Source organism: Mycteria americana, chromosome 10 (assembly GCF_035582795.1).
Source record: "Mycteria americana isolate JAX WOST 10 ecotype Jacksonville Zoo and Gardens chromosome 10, USCA_MyAme_1.0, whole genome shotgun sequence".
NCBI lineage: Eukaryota > Metazoa > Chordata > Aves > Ciconiiformes > Ciconiidae > Mycteria > Mycteria americana.
In genome coordinates this window covers 8,163,950-8,176,426 of record NC_134374.1, presented here as the reverse complement: position 1 = coordinate 8,176,426, position 12,477 = coordinate 8,163,950, and the positions used below count along the sequence as shown (strand labels likewise).

The following is a 12,477-nucleotide window of genomic DNA, read 5'->3' as shown; positions in this document are numbered from 1 at the left end:
AAAACCTAATTGCTTTCATCAGAGAACAAGCATAAACGAAGGTATACTTTGGTCTTTAGGCTCCAGTCTCGCAAAGATGTATTTGTTTAATTTTATAAACACTGTAAATATTCTCAGTGGCTTCAGTGGGACTATCTGCACCTCCCACTCTCACAACCTGAATTCATCACTTTGTCTGGTCTCTTAACTACAGATTCCACTGAAACGAATTGGGTTTTCTTAGTGATTGTAATAGATGGAGGATCAAGAATTTATCTCTGTGTAAAACAAGAGACCCTCAGGCCGGACCTTACAAAGGCCGGATGCTGAACTCAGGAAAATGTAAACTGGGAGACAGCCCCGGGAGAGCAACTGAGCCACTCCAGCGTAAGAGAGGTCCCAACGAGCAGCAGACCAAGCCCGCATGTGAAGCTCCCTGGAAGCTTCAGCTCAGACCATGGGTTTTGCCAGCTGAACACAAAGGGTGGTGTAAAGCTTGGGGATTTATGTACGTTGTCAGTTCAGAACCAGAGCCAACACCATTCTCCTGTAAGCGGTTGACACTTGACACCTACTGAAGGCAGTTTAAACAGTCATTGTTTTAAAGCTTCTGTTGTTTTTAAGCAGTCACTGGGCTTCAGCCTGAGCTATCTACCACCCCAGTGCAAGATGCACAAGCTACCAAGCTGGTGAAACCATATAAAAAGTGGGGAAAAAAAGTAGTTTACGGCGGGTAAGAGACAATTTCCATTCGGTTTGTAGCATCCGCTGTGTAACCAGTCATATGAGAAAGGACATTAATCTTTGCTGTACTTGCAGCAGATTTCTTTCTGCTTTATTATGGACGAAGGAGTAGTTTATCCTCCTAACCAGAAAACAAAGCCTAATCTGCAGAGATCTGGCTAATCTAGTGGTTGATGTTCGAAGAATAACATAGACCCAATTTCCCGAGGTTTTGTAGTGCAAAATCTGAGCAGAGCAGACTGCAACTAGTCTTGTGAGCTGCTCAGAGCCCCTGTTGTGACTATTATCTTGACTGGATAATGGGGGCTTTCAAATCCCAGCTTTATCACATTCTGTTTTCTCTACTTTGCCCTTTTATGAATATTGAGTCATCAAAAATAGCTTCACTGACAGAGTTACTAATGATACCAGCTGGGTGAATCAGTGGCTCTTACATTGTCTAGTGCCTGCTATACAGTGCTATTAGTACACTCGTTACAAAATCCAACAAAAATTAGATACCCATATTATATTTGCAGCTCCCCGGAGACACATCATAGTGGTTATTTTAGAATTGGAAAATGCTAACTGAACCAAGCAAATATCCAGCCATTTCAATGCAATACCGTGATCTAAAAGAAGAAACTCCGGCTTAGCAGAAGTTAAAAGTAAATTCTAACATCAGTAAATTATCCTTTCTCCTAGTTTTTAGTGCAAAGAAAAAATACACTACCAAATGATATATACCACATTCTTCACGAGACAGTTATTCCTCATATTACCAGAAAAAGCTAACATCAGCAGCCCAGAAAAAATGCTGATAAACAGAAGTGAATATGACAAATGATGTAAGCTATGCATACGGCTCGGGAGTGTGACAGGCACATACGGCGGCATCCTTCTAGGACGGTGCAGTGCTCTGGCGTAAGTTAGGTGAGAATGCATGACTCAAACGAGTATTACCGCTTCCCAAAGTGTAACAACAGTAACAACATGCCTGATGAAGAGCCATCACAAATGAGTATGCAAAATGGCCCGCCATGGGCTTACATTTTTAATGCTGTCCCAAGCAATTTTTTAAGGGTCATTTATTTCTACCCGGAGCGCCGTCCTCGCAGCCCTGCAATGATACAGTTTCCTATGTTTGCAACACACACCCTTTTTTTTTTTTTTTTTTTTTCTTCAGAAAAACAGGCAGGCAGATACAGAACGAAACAAGGGCCCCCCTTTCCACATAATGCAGTTGCAGCTCTCCTTGCATGCAGCGCTCGCTGCTTCCCACCAGCCCCCTTCACCTTCCAGCTATCAGGAACTTTGCAGCAAGGCATCTTCTAGCACCTCTTTATCACAGCCAAAAAGTAGAGCTTGCTGCTAGCAACGGCATCTGGCATATTAAATTGGTAAATAAAACTATCGCAGTTGTTGCCTTTAGCAAGTGTCATAGAAATTACAGAGCATCTTAACAAAGCAGAGCCTCAGAATTTAAAGTATTAGGTTTTTTAGGAGGTTCTCGCCCTTCCCTGGAAAAGTGACATCTGCAATTCTGTTACAACAATTCTGTTAGTTACGGCAACGTTAACTGAAACCGAAATGTGGTTTTTAACCTAAGATATGTTGCATAACAACTGAAGTATTATAATCTTACGAGCCGGGAAAGGTTAATTCCAAAGGGCACAAGAATAGCGGTGAAAACTGAGATACTCCATAAGCGCATGGACTTGGAAATCTTTTTGTTTTGGTCCAAGGCGAAGCCGAAAGAGGCGAGACATTTCAAAGGAAGAGCAGGACACCGAGCACATGCCGAAATCCGTTTAGCGAGAAAAAACACCAGCAGAGCCTCTGCACTTACGTATCTCTTGAGTTTCTTCTCGGGGGGTGATTTAATGAGCCAGCCAGTGCAAACGACGTCCCCTGAGCTCATCTTCCCCCCCAGCGCGGAGCGGCGACGCGGGAGCCAGGGTGCGGGCTGCGTGTGCGTGCGTGTGTGTGTGCGTGCGTGTGTGTGTATTGTTCCCAGCCAATTTGAAACCAGCAGTAATCAGCTTCCTTCAGCTGTGCTCTGATACTGCTCCAGCCCGAGGAGGAAGTCATGACATTGATCACTGACACGGCCAGCCCTCCCTCCGCCGCAAACACAATGCAACACACCGAGCACGTGATGGGCGGCCGGGGCTCGCCGCCACGCAGCCGGCGGCTGCGACACCCACCGCCACCGCCGCGACACCCACCGCCGCCGCCGCGACACCCACCGCCGCCGCCGCCGCGACACCCGCCGCCGCCGCCGCCGCCAGCGGGCGGCTCCCGCGCCCGGCCCCGCCGGCCGCCGCAGCAGCCCGGGGAGCCCGGCTCCGCGCCCCGGGGGGGGGGGGGTGGGGGCGGCGCCCCGGGGATGCTGGCAGCCCCCCGCCCGGGGGAGCAGGGAGTGCGAGCGCCCGGGCTGAGCCTGGGGGGCTCCGGGAGGAGCGGCGACGGCGGCGGCCCCGACGGAGCGCCGCTTCGGCTGGGGCCGCAGGCGGGCTTGGCCTCGCTCGGCGCGGGAGAAGGGCTTCGGCCTGGCGGCGGGGGCAGCGGCAGCGCGGCGGGGCGGCGGCGGGGCCAGCCCGCACGCCCGCTGCGCTCTGCCCGCACCGAGGTGCCCGCACCGAAGTGTCCGCTCCGGCTTCCGCCCTCTGCCTGGTCCACGACTTCCAAACGTCTTCACCTCGTGGGTTTAAAGGTTTTTCGGCGGCATTTGGTCCCCTGTATGAGTTTACTGCGAATAAACTTGATTTCTCTGGTCACAGCATTGCAGATTTTTTAGAAGCAGACTTTTTCAGAAGTGACTTTAGGGAGACAGGTTGCCATTCCGCTGTCACAACTAGAAAATACGACCACGGAGTGCATAACACTGCTCACGTCCTTGGAGTTAGTGCCTCTCTCCGGGATGGGAAACTCCTGGCTTTTCAAGGACAGGGCAGCTTGTGTTCATTTTTAAGAAGTTGCTTATAACTTCGACTTAGATTTAAAGTGGACGCCGTGATCCTTCACCGGGTTTTACGGGTGTGTAATTTCTGAGAAGTCTCATACGCCTCCATCTAGGCACGGCACGCGCGGTAGAGCCCGACTCTGCAAGGTGTGGTTCGCACTGTCAGGCCTGGGTGCGAGTTTAACGTTTTCACAGAATTTTTCACAGCTGTGCTGGAGCTCTTCGGCAGGGCAGCCTGACAACAGCTTGCAGTGTCACTGCTGGTATCTGACAAACTGGAAACCATGCTTGGCTTTTTCCAAGATTTTAAGCCAAAATGTTGTAGCAATATGTATTTATTGTATTTAATATAATACGTACTATAAATGGCGTATAACATATAAATATATGCCCTATGTACATTTACATAACCGTATGAATAAATCTGTATAAACTCATAGCATCCCTGTTGCTGGTGCTTTACATTATCAGTGGTCTTAAAAGAATCTTACCATACATGAAAACCGTCATGAATAAACTATAAACAGTTTATTTCAAATGTGCTCTGACTTCTCCAGATAGCTTTTTGTTTGAGAGTGACTTTCATGCAGCCTTGCAATATTATTTAATTCCCAACCTGACATTCTACTACCACCTTCACTCAGCTCCGTATATCCTTTATCCACAGTGATATTTTAACAACTTCACATGTTTAATAGCAGGTTTGTGAACAAGGCTTTGTAATGCTTCTCCTTGGAGAGACGCATCCAGCCATGGAACTTATTTAGGGAAGGAAAGTCAGACTTTCCTTCCACATGTGACTTGACTGTGTCACTCTGACAGATTTGATAGCCTTAAACCTGAAGGCTTTAAAACATTAGTCTGCCAAAATAAACCGAATTGTGATCTACTTCACGTGTTACCCCTGCAGTGTCATAACAATACCCATTTTTTACTGGATCATTCTTCAGGCAGATGGGTTCCCCTGTCAGGTTCCTTGTGCAGCTGCATAACCACTTGCCACAAGGCAGCAGAGGAGATGGGGAGGGGCAGGACAGGGTGGCGAGGAACCTGGACTGCCCAACGGATCTAAACGCTGACTACCAGACCACAGCCTTAAAGAGAGCTCCAGCTCCATCTTTGCTTGCACTCAGTGATAATGCTGCTTAAATCACCAGTAGTCCCCATCTCTTAAGCCACGTGTCCCTGCCCTTCTGCCATCTCCTCCATTACACAGGCACAGTATGTATATTCGTGTGGCTACAGGATGAATTGAATCAGAAAACTGACTGTTTGGAAAAGAATGAGTCAAAAAAAAGAGATTATTTTCCAGCTGGATCAGAACTAGTTTCCTGATCTGATAAATGCTGTGGCCTACTACAAACTGGTACCTGACCGACGGAGGGGGTGAGGCAGGGGCAGTAATAAGAAATCAGCAGTTGCTTAAATTGGCACTTCTGCCCAAAAAACGCCTGCTGAGTGGTAGCCATGGTGACAGGGAGGGGTACATCGACTCTGGTCCCTGCTAGATGTGTCGCTCCTTTGTCAGCCATCTCCTGTCCTCACTGCTGGAACGGCTCAGTTGCTTGTGAAGCACCTGCTGAACCACTTGCACGTTGCGGCTCAGCGTATTCAGAATAAATAAAATCTGTGCCAGTTTACTTATGGTGCCAGTAGCCTCAGGGGAAATATAGGAAGCCAGAAATCATAATTAAGCAGAGCATGTGGGGGTTAACACGTTTGTTATGAAAGCTGCTGGGCCTTCTTGCTATTTGTGCTCCAAACATTAAAAGAGCAAATAAAGTTATTTTCTTATCCTAATGATTTTCATTTTGCTGATAGTGTGTCACTCACGCACGTGTTTGACAATAGCTGGCTTAAAAATGAACGGTACCTAGCTCTGATGGAAGAAGTGGGATTTCACTTTTGTCCTGCTCCATGCACAAGTTTTTCAACCACTTTTAAATTATAAAATTCTTTACTTATATCCTTCATCATGATGGTGAATGGCAGGGTCTTTGTTTTAAAAATCTTACAGTTGAAGACATATGTAGAGAGTGAGCTGAGGCTGGAAACAGAATGGAAAGTGAAGGGAAAGAAGAGCAAAGAAAAATTGATTTTGGCTGAACATTTCTGCAAAACCCTTGGGGTATTCTATTTTAGCTCCAGCTTTTGCATTTATCCATTAGCATTTAGTTTCGGACTTCAAGTATGTTTTGAATATATATGCTGAAATCACTGGCAAAACCCAATTAAAAAAGTTTAAAAATAAAAATTATTTTCTTAATAGTATTGCAATGCCAAAAGGGTTGAAAGTGTAGAATTACATATGTTTGCTTAGGTTTATTTGTCTCGCTTTTTAAGCTTTTATTTTATACCTATCGCATAGTTACCTTGAAAGAGATCAGATTTTGCTTGGTAAGAATAACATCAGGCAGTGGTGCCTGCCTCTCCAAATCTGCTGCAGGCAGAGCTACAGGAATGTTCTCAAAAATGACTGACCACTGAAAACACCCAAACCAAAATGACTTGCAGGTAGGATAAAATTCTCTTTCTTTCTATATGAGATCAGAGCCAGTCTTAGCAAATCTTCAAAGTCTGACAAGAGAGAATTTTTTTTCTTGATGTGACACTTCCTAGAATAAAGTCATAAGCTGAGAAGCCTTCATGGATATGAACTGTACACATGATTACAGAGAAAGTAAAAATAAATAAAATGTAAAACAGAAAATTGAAACCCCAGAAGGTAAAATCATTCTCTGTTCTACACAAATTATAGGGGTCACTCATGTTCTGATATGTCTCAATCAAATTTCAAGAATCTGTTTTTATTCGGATCATGTCAGAGTGTTTGTCCTCACCAGACTAACCTCTTATGTGCCACTAGCAAAGATCAGAGTAAGCATGATCAGATTGACCCTGAATGTGTGTGCAACTCACATCAGCCAGACACCTAAGAGGAATTATCTGCTTGTCATGAAAGTACTGGTCTGCTCCTCTCCTTTCCTAACTTAGGCTAGTGACGTTTCAGAGAAAAACAACACTTGACTACTAATAAAACAGAAGAGAACAAATTGCCTAATTGCATTTGATGGGAAATTCCTTCATGACCCTACAGGCAACCGATTTAAAGAAGCGAGTGTGCTATTTAAGTTTGCCCATTTCCATGTTGCAGAACAACTGGTGGTGGTGTTATTAATATTGAGAGCAGTGAAAGTCCTTGCTCCTCTGTGAAGAATAATTGGGATGGAGAGGATGGGAGGAATCGGGAGGATTTATTTTGTTCACAAATTTATATGTATCAAAGCAGAAGAGACACTGGAGTTATCTAGGTTGACATTCCCACAAGCATATATTTTTCCCAGAATCTAGCCCCACATTTAATTTACAAAACCCTGCAGGGGTTGTGAAGGTTGGGGTGCATGCAAGAGACAGCCATAGTCCTGGGAGAACAGCCCTTTTCTCTCATCTAGTGACTGATCCCTGTTTACATATGGAGCTCGCACCACACTTACTCAGCAAAATGCTAACATGCCTCCGCAGCATTCCCACAGCAAGCAGAAAAGCCCAGTACCACAAAAAGACATGACACAGTATATATGTTCCAGCTGTTCCTGACAGTTACCACTCTGCTCCCCCCTGCAGACAAATATTTCACTCTCTTTCCATTCACAAGGACAAATTCAGCAAAGTCACAGGGGATAATTCAACCCCTTCTCTTCCTTTCAGTAGCCTGTCCTCACCATACAAATCAGGTCTAATAGAGGAAAGCACACAGACCATCAGAGCAACATCATTTGTTGTTGTTTAAACAATTCACTACAAAAATTGGAGCCTGACCACTGGCACAGAACGATGCCGAACCTGTCTGCACTACGCTGATGAATATATTCTGCCTGAACCGTGCTGCGTACTCGGTCACCCACAGGCTCTCAGCGGCAGTGGGACCCAACGGTCAGATACCTGCTTTCGAAGCAGGAGCCATTGTGAAAATAAAAAAAGAAAACAGACAGTTGAACGTTGCTGTGGTTTTGCTCCAGGAAGTATATGAACTGTGTAAGCTGCATGTGGGTATGGCCTTTATTGTTATGGACAGGGCAGAATCTAATTTTACCAAAAGCTCTCATGAGACATAGGGAGAACTCTGTCAATGCATTTCAGCAAACAGACCAACGCCCTCTGGCACTAATCTCCTCTGGGAAACAGCAGCAAACATCCAGCATCTCATAGGAACATCTCCTCTTCAGGAAAGTAGCTGGTGGAAGAGCTGGTGTTCTGCTGAATAGCATATTTATTTGCAAATGTACAGCTGCCTTTTTCTAAAGTGGGGGTGGTAACAAACAGAGCCCCACTCTGGTACAAACCTCTGGTCTGGCACTTTTGCCAGAAGATAGGTTTCTCTCTTCCCTGTCATCCACGGAAGCACACATTAAAAACTGCGCTTTTGCTACTTTTCAGCTTCTGTTTGTGGACTAGTGAACAATCTTATGATGTCTACATAGCTGGTCAAGCAAGTTGTGGCTGTTACTCTCTACATACGCATCGGTATCAACCCTTTTCTGAGGATTGCCTTGTGGGGTAATTTTATCAATGGCCCCTCAAGGTCAGCAAATAATCCTTGCGGCTGAGGGAGGATATACAGAAGCAGAGAAGATGGCTTTTTTAAAGAGCCAAAATTTCTTTTCTAATTGTCTTAGTTACTTCTAGAAGCTAAGAAAAATCCACTTCCTTTTTCATATGTAACAACGATGAATACTACTCAGCCCACGTGTGAGAGGGTCTACTGATTAACTTTATACGGCAATTTGGAGGAATTTACCCATGCACAGCTGATGCATTCTGGTGATACGACACAGTCAAATCTGTAAAAGCTAGAAATCCAAAATAATCTATTTGACATCAAGATTATGACATGCCTCTTCCAGATCAGAAATAACAAATTATTATTAACTTTTAATTTTAATCTCCTGAATGCGAGGCTTTGCTGGAAGCAGTTTACTCCAAAACTATCCGGAGCAGCCTGAAGTTTGGATGTGAAGCTTAAGGAAGGTCTCAGGAAGGCCTGCAGAAACAGATGGAAAAAGAAGTTCTGTAGTTTTATGTTTAAGTGAAAAATATCTACCTAGCTATTTTCAGACTCACAAATGTGGAAGGCCCGTCATGAAGTGCAGGATGGGTCTTGGCTTCCCTAAAATATTCTTACTGAGACCAGAGAACACTCCAGAGTGATGAGAAAACGTACCCGGAAAAATTAACGCGACACACTGTCTGCCTCTGTTCTCTACCTTGGCCAAAAATGCATTACTGAGAGTTACAGGAACCCTCTCTCTTACATTGTGATTTGTGAGAAATTTTCATGCAGATGGCAAAACAGTGGGTGAAACAGATACCTTCCACTTCTAGGTAATTGAAGAAAAAATGAAAGACTACTTTATTTAATCATGATTGAGTAGAGGGCATTACAGCAAACAGACCAGATTTCTGAACTACTTGTATAAAAGGTTGCCCTGCGTGAAGAATGTAAATGCAGGAAAGGAAAAATTGTTTTGATGGCAGCTGTGTGTTTGAGACTGTTACAAAAAAGGAAGAATCATTACAGGATGAGGAAGAAAGAAGGCCCAGGCAGTCAGGGGAGCAAAACAGCAAAAAAATGGGGGAGCAAGGGGAAAGGCAGAAACAGATTCTATGTGGACTAGGATAAAATAAAACCAGCTACTCTAGTTTAACAGATCCTTCAGCACAAATGGATAGTACTCTGGAAAATACAACAGGTTCAGTCTAGTTTTCCACAGTGAGTGGATGCTGGCAAGTAAAAATGGATAAAAAGGACAGGATTAAAAGTATTTTCACAGCAGGATAAAGCCTGTGGCAACTGAAGTGATGGCTTTTGGCTTGTGCAATGCATCTGCCATGTTTGCAAGGCTAATGGAGGCAGTACTTTACAGCATCCTTCTGCGCATTTCCTGTATTTAAAGGCAATCCTGGTGCATGCTAAAACCTTTGAACAAGAACTGTTACATTTACAAATAGTGTGTGATCAGCTTAGGGATAACAGTGTGAAATCAAACCTACAAAACCAGGCTTTTGCTTAAGAAAGAGGTAATTTATTTTGGGCAGAGAATTTGTGAAGAAAGAATTTCAACCATCATTAAAGAGAGTTAAAGGCTATACTGCACTGGCCTGCTTGCTGGATACTCACAAATATTCAAAATTTTGTAAGATTCTGTCTCTGTTATGGGCAGGTTATTTACAGGTTTTCAATATTGCAAAACCACCGCATAGGTTAGGGGAGAAAAGGATGCCATTGCAGTGAGCAGCAAAGTATGCTTCAGATTTATTTCAGTTGGAAAACCCTCTTTTGACAGCTTTTGCTTTGAAATAAAATTGCTTTTAAAAGGCCTTTCACTTTCAACAAAACTAGTCTCTTTTGGTCAGGGTCTCTCTTGATACAATGCTCCAGGTTTTGGCAAAGTTGTAGCTTATTACTTCAGGAATTATTGTATGACCTCCAAAGGAGTCCCTGATCATTGTTAAATCTGCATGACATCATTTGTAGGTGGGCAAAATCTGGAGTGCACAACAGAATACACAATTGTAACATTGTTTATTAAAGTCTGGTTTATGGTAGCTTAAACTGATACAAATTAGCGTGGCTGCAATCCCACCCTCCATCTTGCCAAGTGTCTGTTTTGCTGCTGTATTGGCACCGGCCCTTGCGTGTGTGGGCAGTTGAGTTGTTTTGCTGTGCCGATCTGAGAAAAAACTAGTAACTCTCTTTGTTGGGCTTAATGTTTGCTTTTTAGAACCTTGACCTAACCCACCGCTCACCTGCAGAAACACCAGTAACAGTGCAAGGGGTCAGGAACACAGAAACATGGTGTGGGGGGAAGGAGGCCGCTTTGTTCAATTTCGAAGTTGCAAAGGACTAAAGGTATCCATATAGGCAATTAAGGTACCTTTGCAATAAGTTCCTGATGAGGCTCAGTAAATTAACATGTTCTGATGTGATCACGTAAACCTGGCTCATCACATCCATGAAGAGATGACAGTCTTCTCACTTTCATAATTTAGCAAACTGTGAGAGTTCGTGGCTCTCCCACTGCGAAAATGAACGCATAGCCAAAAAAACAAGCAGATACCAAGTGAAAAAATGTTTAGCAATAACACTGTGTGCTTGGGAAATACAGCCATATTAGAAGCCTTTGCAGTATCACAGTAAAGCTTTAGTTGCTAAAACCTGGAATTGAAAGTGCAATATTGCATACAAGGTGGGAAAAAACTGAGTATTTGTACAGCTATCAGCTCTTTGAACCAGATACAAAGGATACATTAGCTATTTTGTTATAGTTTTCAATGCCGAATGAGGTCTTGTATTTGCAAACCCTATTGGCAACTCCAGAGACTGTCTGTTGGGTAAAATGAAAACTCCGTACAGAAAACTGATGCATGAATATGAAGCCTGCACCTCAAAAAACAAAACAAAACAAAACAAAACAAAAAATCCCCTTTCTGTAAGAACACTTAATGTCAAGCCTATCAGAGCACATTGCTTGGATGTGCTTGTGCCTGTAACCGAGGCAGAATCAGGTAATGACTTGTTGTTTGTAGCCATGAACTACATCGTGTAGGGGCTGGGCTGCTCTTATCTGCTCAACTGCCACAAAGCTCTGCAGCGAGGGACATCCTTGGAAACGACATCTTCAGCAAAGCCCGGGTTACAAATGAGTGATGCATAAACCAAGAGCTCATTTTAGAAGTAGTTTCTATATTGTAAGCCCTAGAGGAGGAGGCCTAGGTTTCTTTCTAATGCTACGAGGAAGGAAAAAATCTGGAACCCTAAAGTGGATAAACTTGGGAAGGGAACCTATGAAGTAAGGATCTGAATGAAACAGGGCTGCACAGGTAAGTATTGTGCCGCTGGACATAACCAAAGTTACTTGTAAGTTACACTGACATCCGAACAAAAGCAGCATTTCTGAATTCTCAGCAACAATGGGAACTAGCAGAGATGGTTTCTCTGCCGAACAAGCCACTCCAGCCAGGCAGCAGACTTCACAGAAACAACAGTCATTTCTTCACCGAAAGAAGTCCCTCCTAGGAGATTTGGAAAAGAGCTTCTCAATGTTCTCCTGTAGCTTAGGCCAAATGAGGGAGCAGGTAAATGGTTAAGACAACTTAAACAATAGGAGGCACATATGAAAGCACAGGCTATAAGCAAAACTGCGCAAGACGTGTGGCAGAAGGTTTTCACCTTGTGAGTTGACTTGAGGACCAAGAGACAGAGATAGTGGGGGTAGATGGAGTTTGATTATGTGCCACGGTGTGAACTTAGTCTGGGTTTACTCACATCCCAGCGGCTAGCTGTTGCTGGAAGGGAGGCCTTGCTCTCCTTTCTGCCCCTAGCTATGAACTCCTCCCACCGCTTTCCTTGTATCACTTCTGGCATTTTTATGACCATATGGCAAGTCTGTTTAGAGCATTAAACCAGTAGGAAAATTATAAAAGATGGGAAATAGTTTTCTGCTGGGTCAGCCTTGCTGATGTTGCTCACGTTATGTTAAGATGAATGGTACTGCTTGCACAGGACAGTACAGAGCGAGACCCCACCTGGAGAAGGGTAGTGAGACCACCATTTTCAGACTGCTGTTAGATTGCCTGTGTTGTAAACTACATTTTGGAAGAGACGTAAGAGGCAGAAACATCATGAAACAAGACAAAGAAGATACGAGGAAACCCCTGACACATCCATAGGAATCTGCATGAATACCAGAAAAAGCCTAGGGAGAACTGTTTGAGAGCAGTACTGTCTGGAAGACGCTTGAAATACAGAC

The 12,477-nt window shown here is 44.1% G+C and overlaps 1 protein-coding gene across 3 annotated transcripts in view; it reads right to left on the bottom strand.

The window, feature by feature from the left end:
* GAB3 (GRB2 associated binding protein 3) overlaps positions 1-2,885 on the bottom strand; it is a 69,828-nt gene extending 66,943 nt beyond the window's left edge. For 2 of the 3 annotated variants that reach the window (XR_012777307.1, XM_075513209.1), the window contains exon 1: positions 2,552-2,803. Coding sequence is in view for 2 of the 3 variants with exons in the window: in XM_075513209.1 (XP_075369324.1) it covers positions 2,552-2,623 (72 nt within the window). In the remaining variant the exon portion in view is untranslated. Of the gene's footprint in view, positions 1-2,551 lie in introns of all 3 variants that reach the window. The other variant, XM_075513208.1, reaches the window with a different exon arrangement.
* Between the last annotated feature and the right edge of the window lie 9,592 nt (positions 2,886-12,477).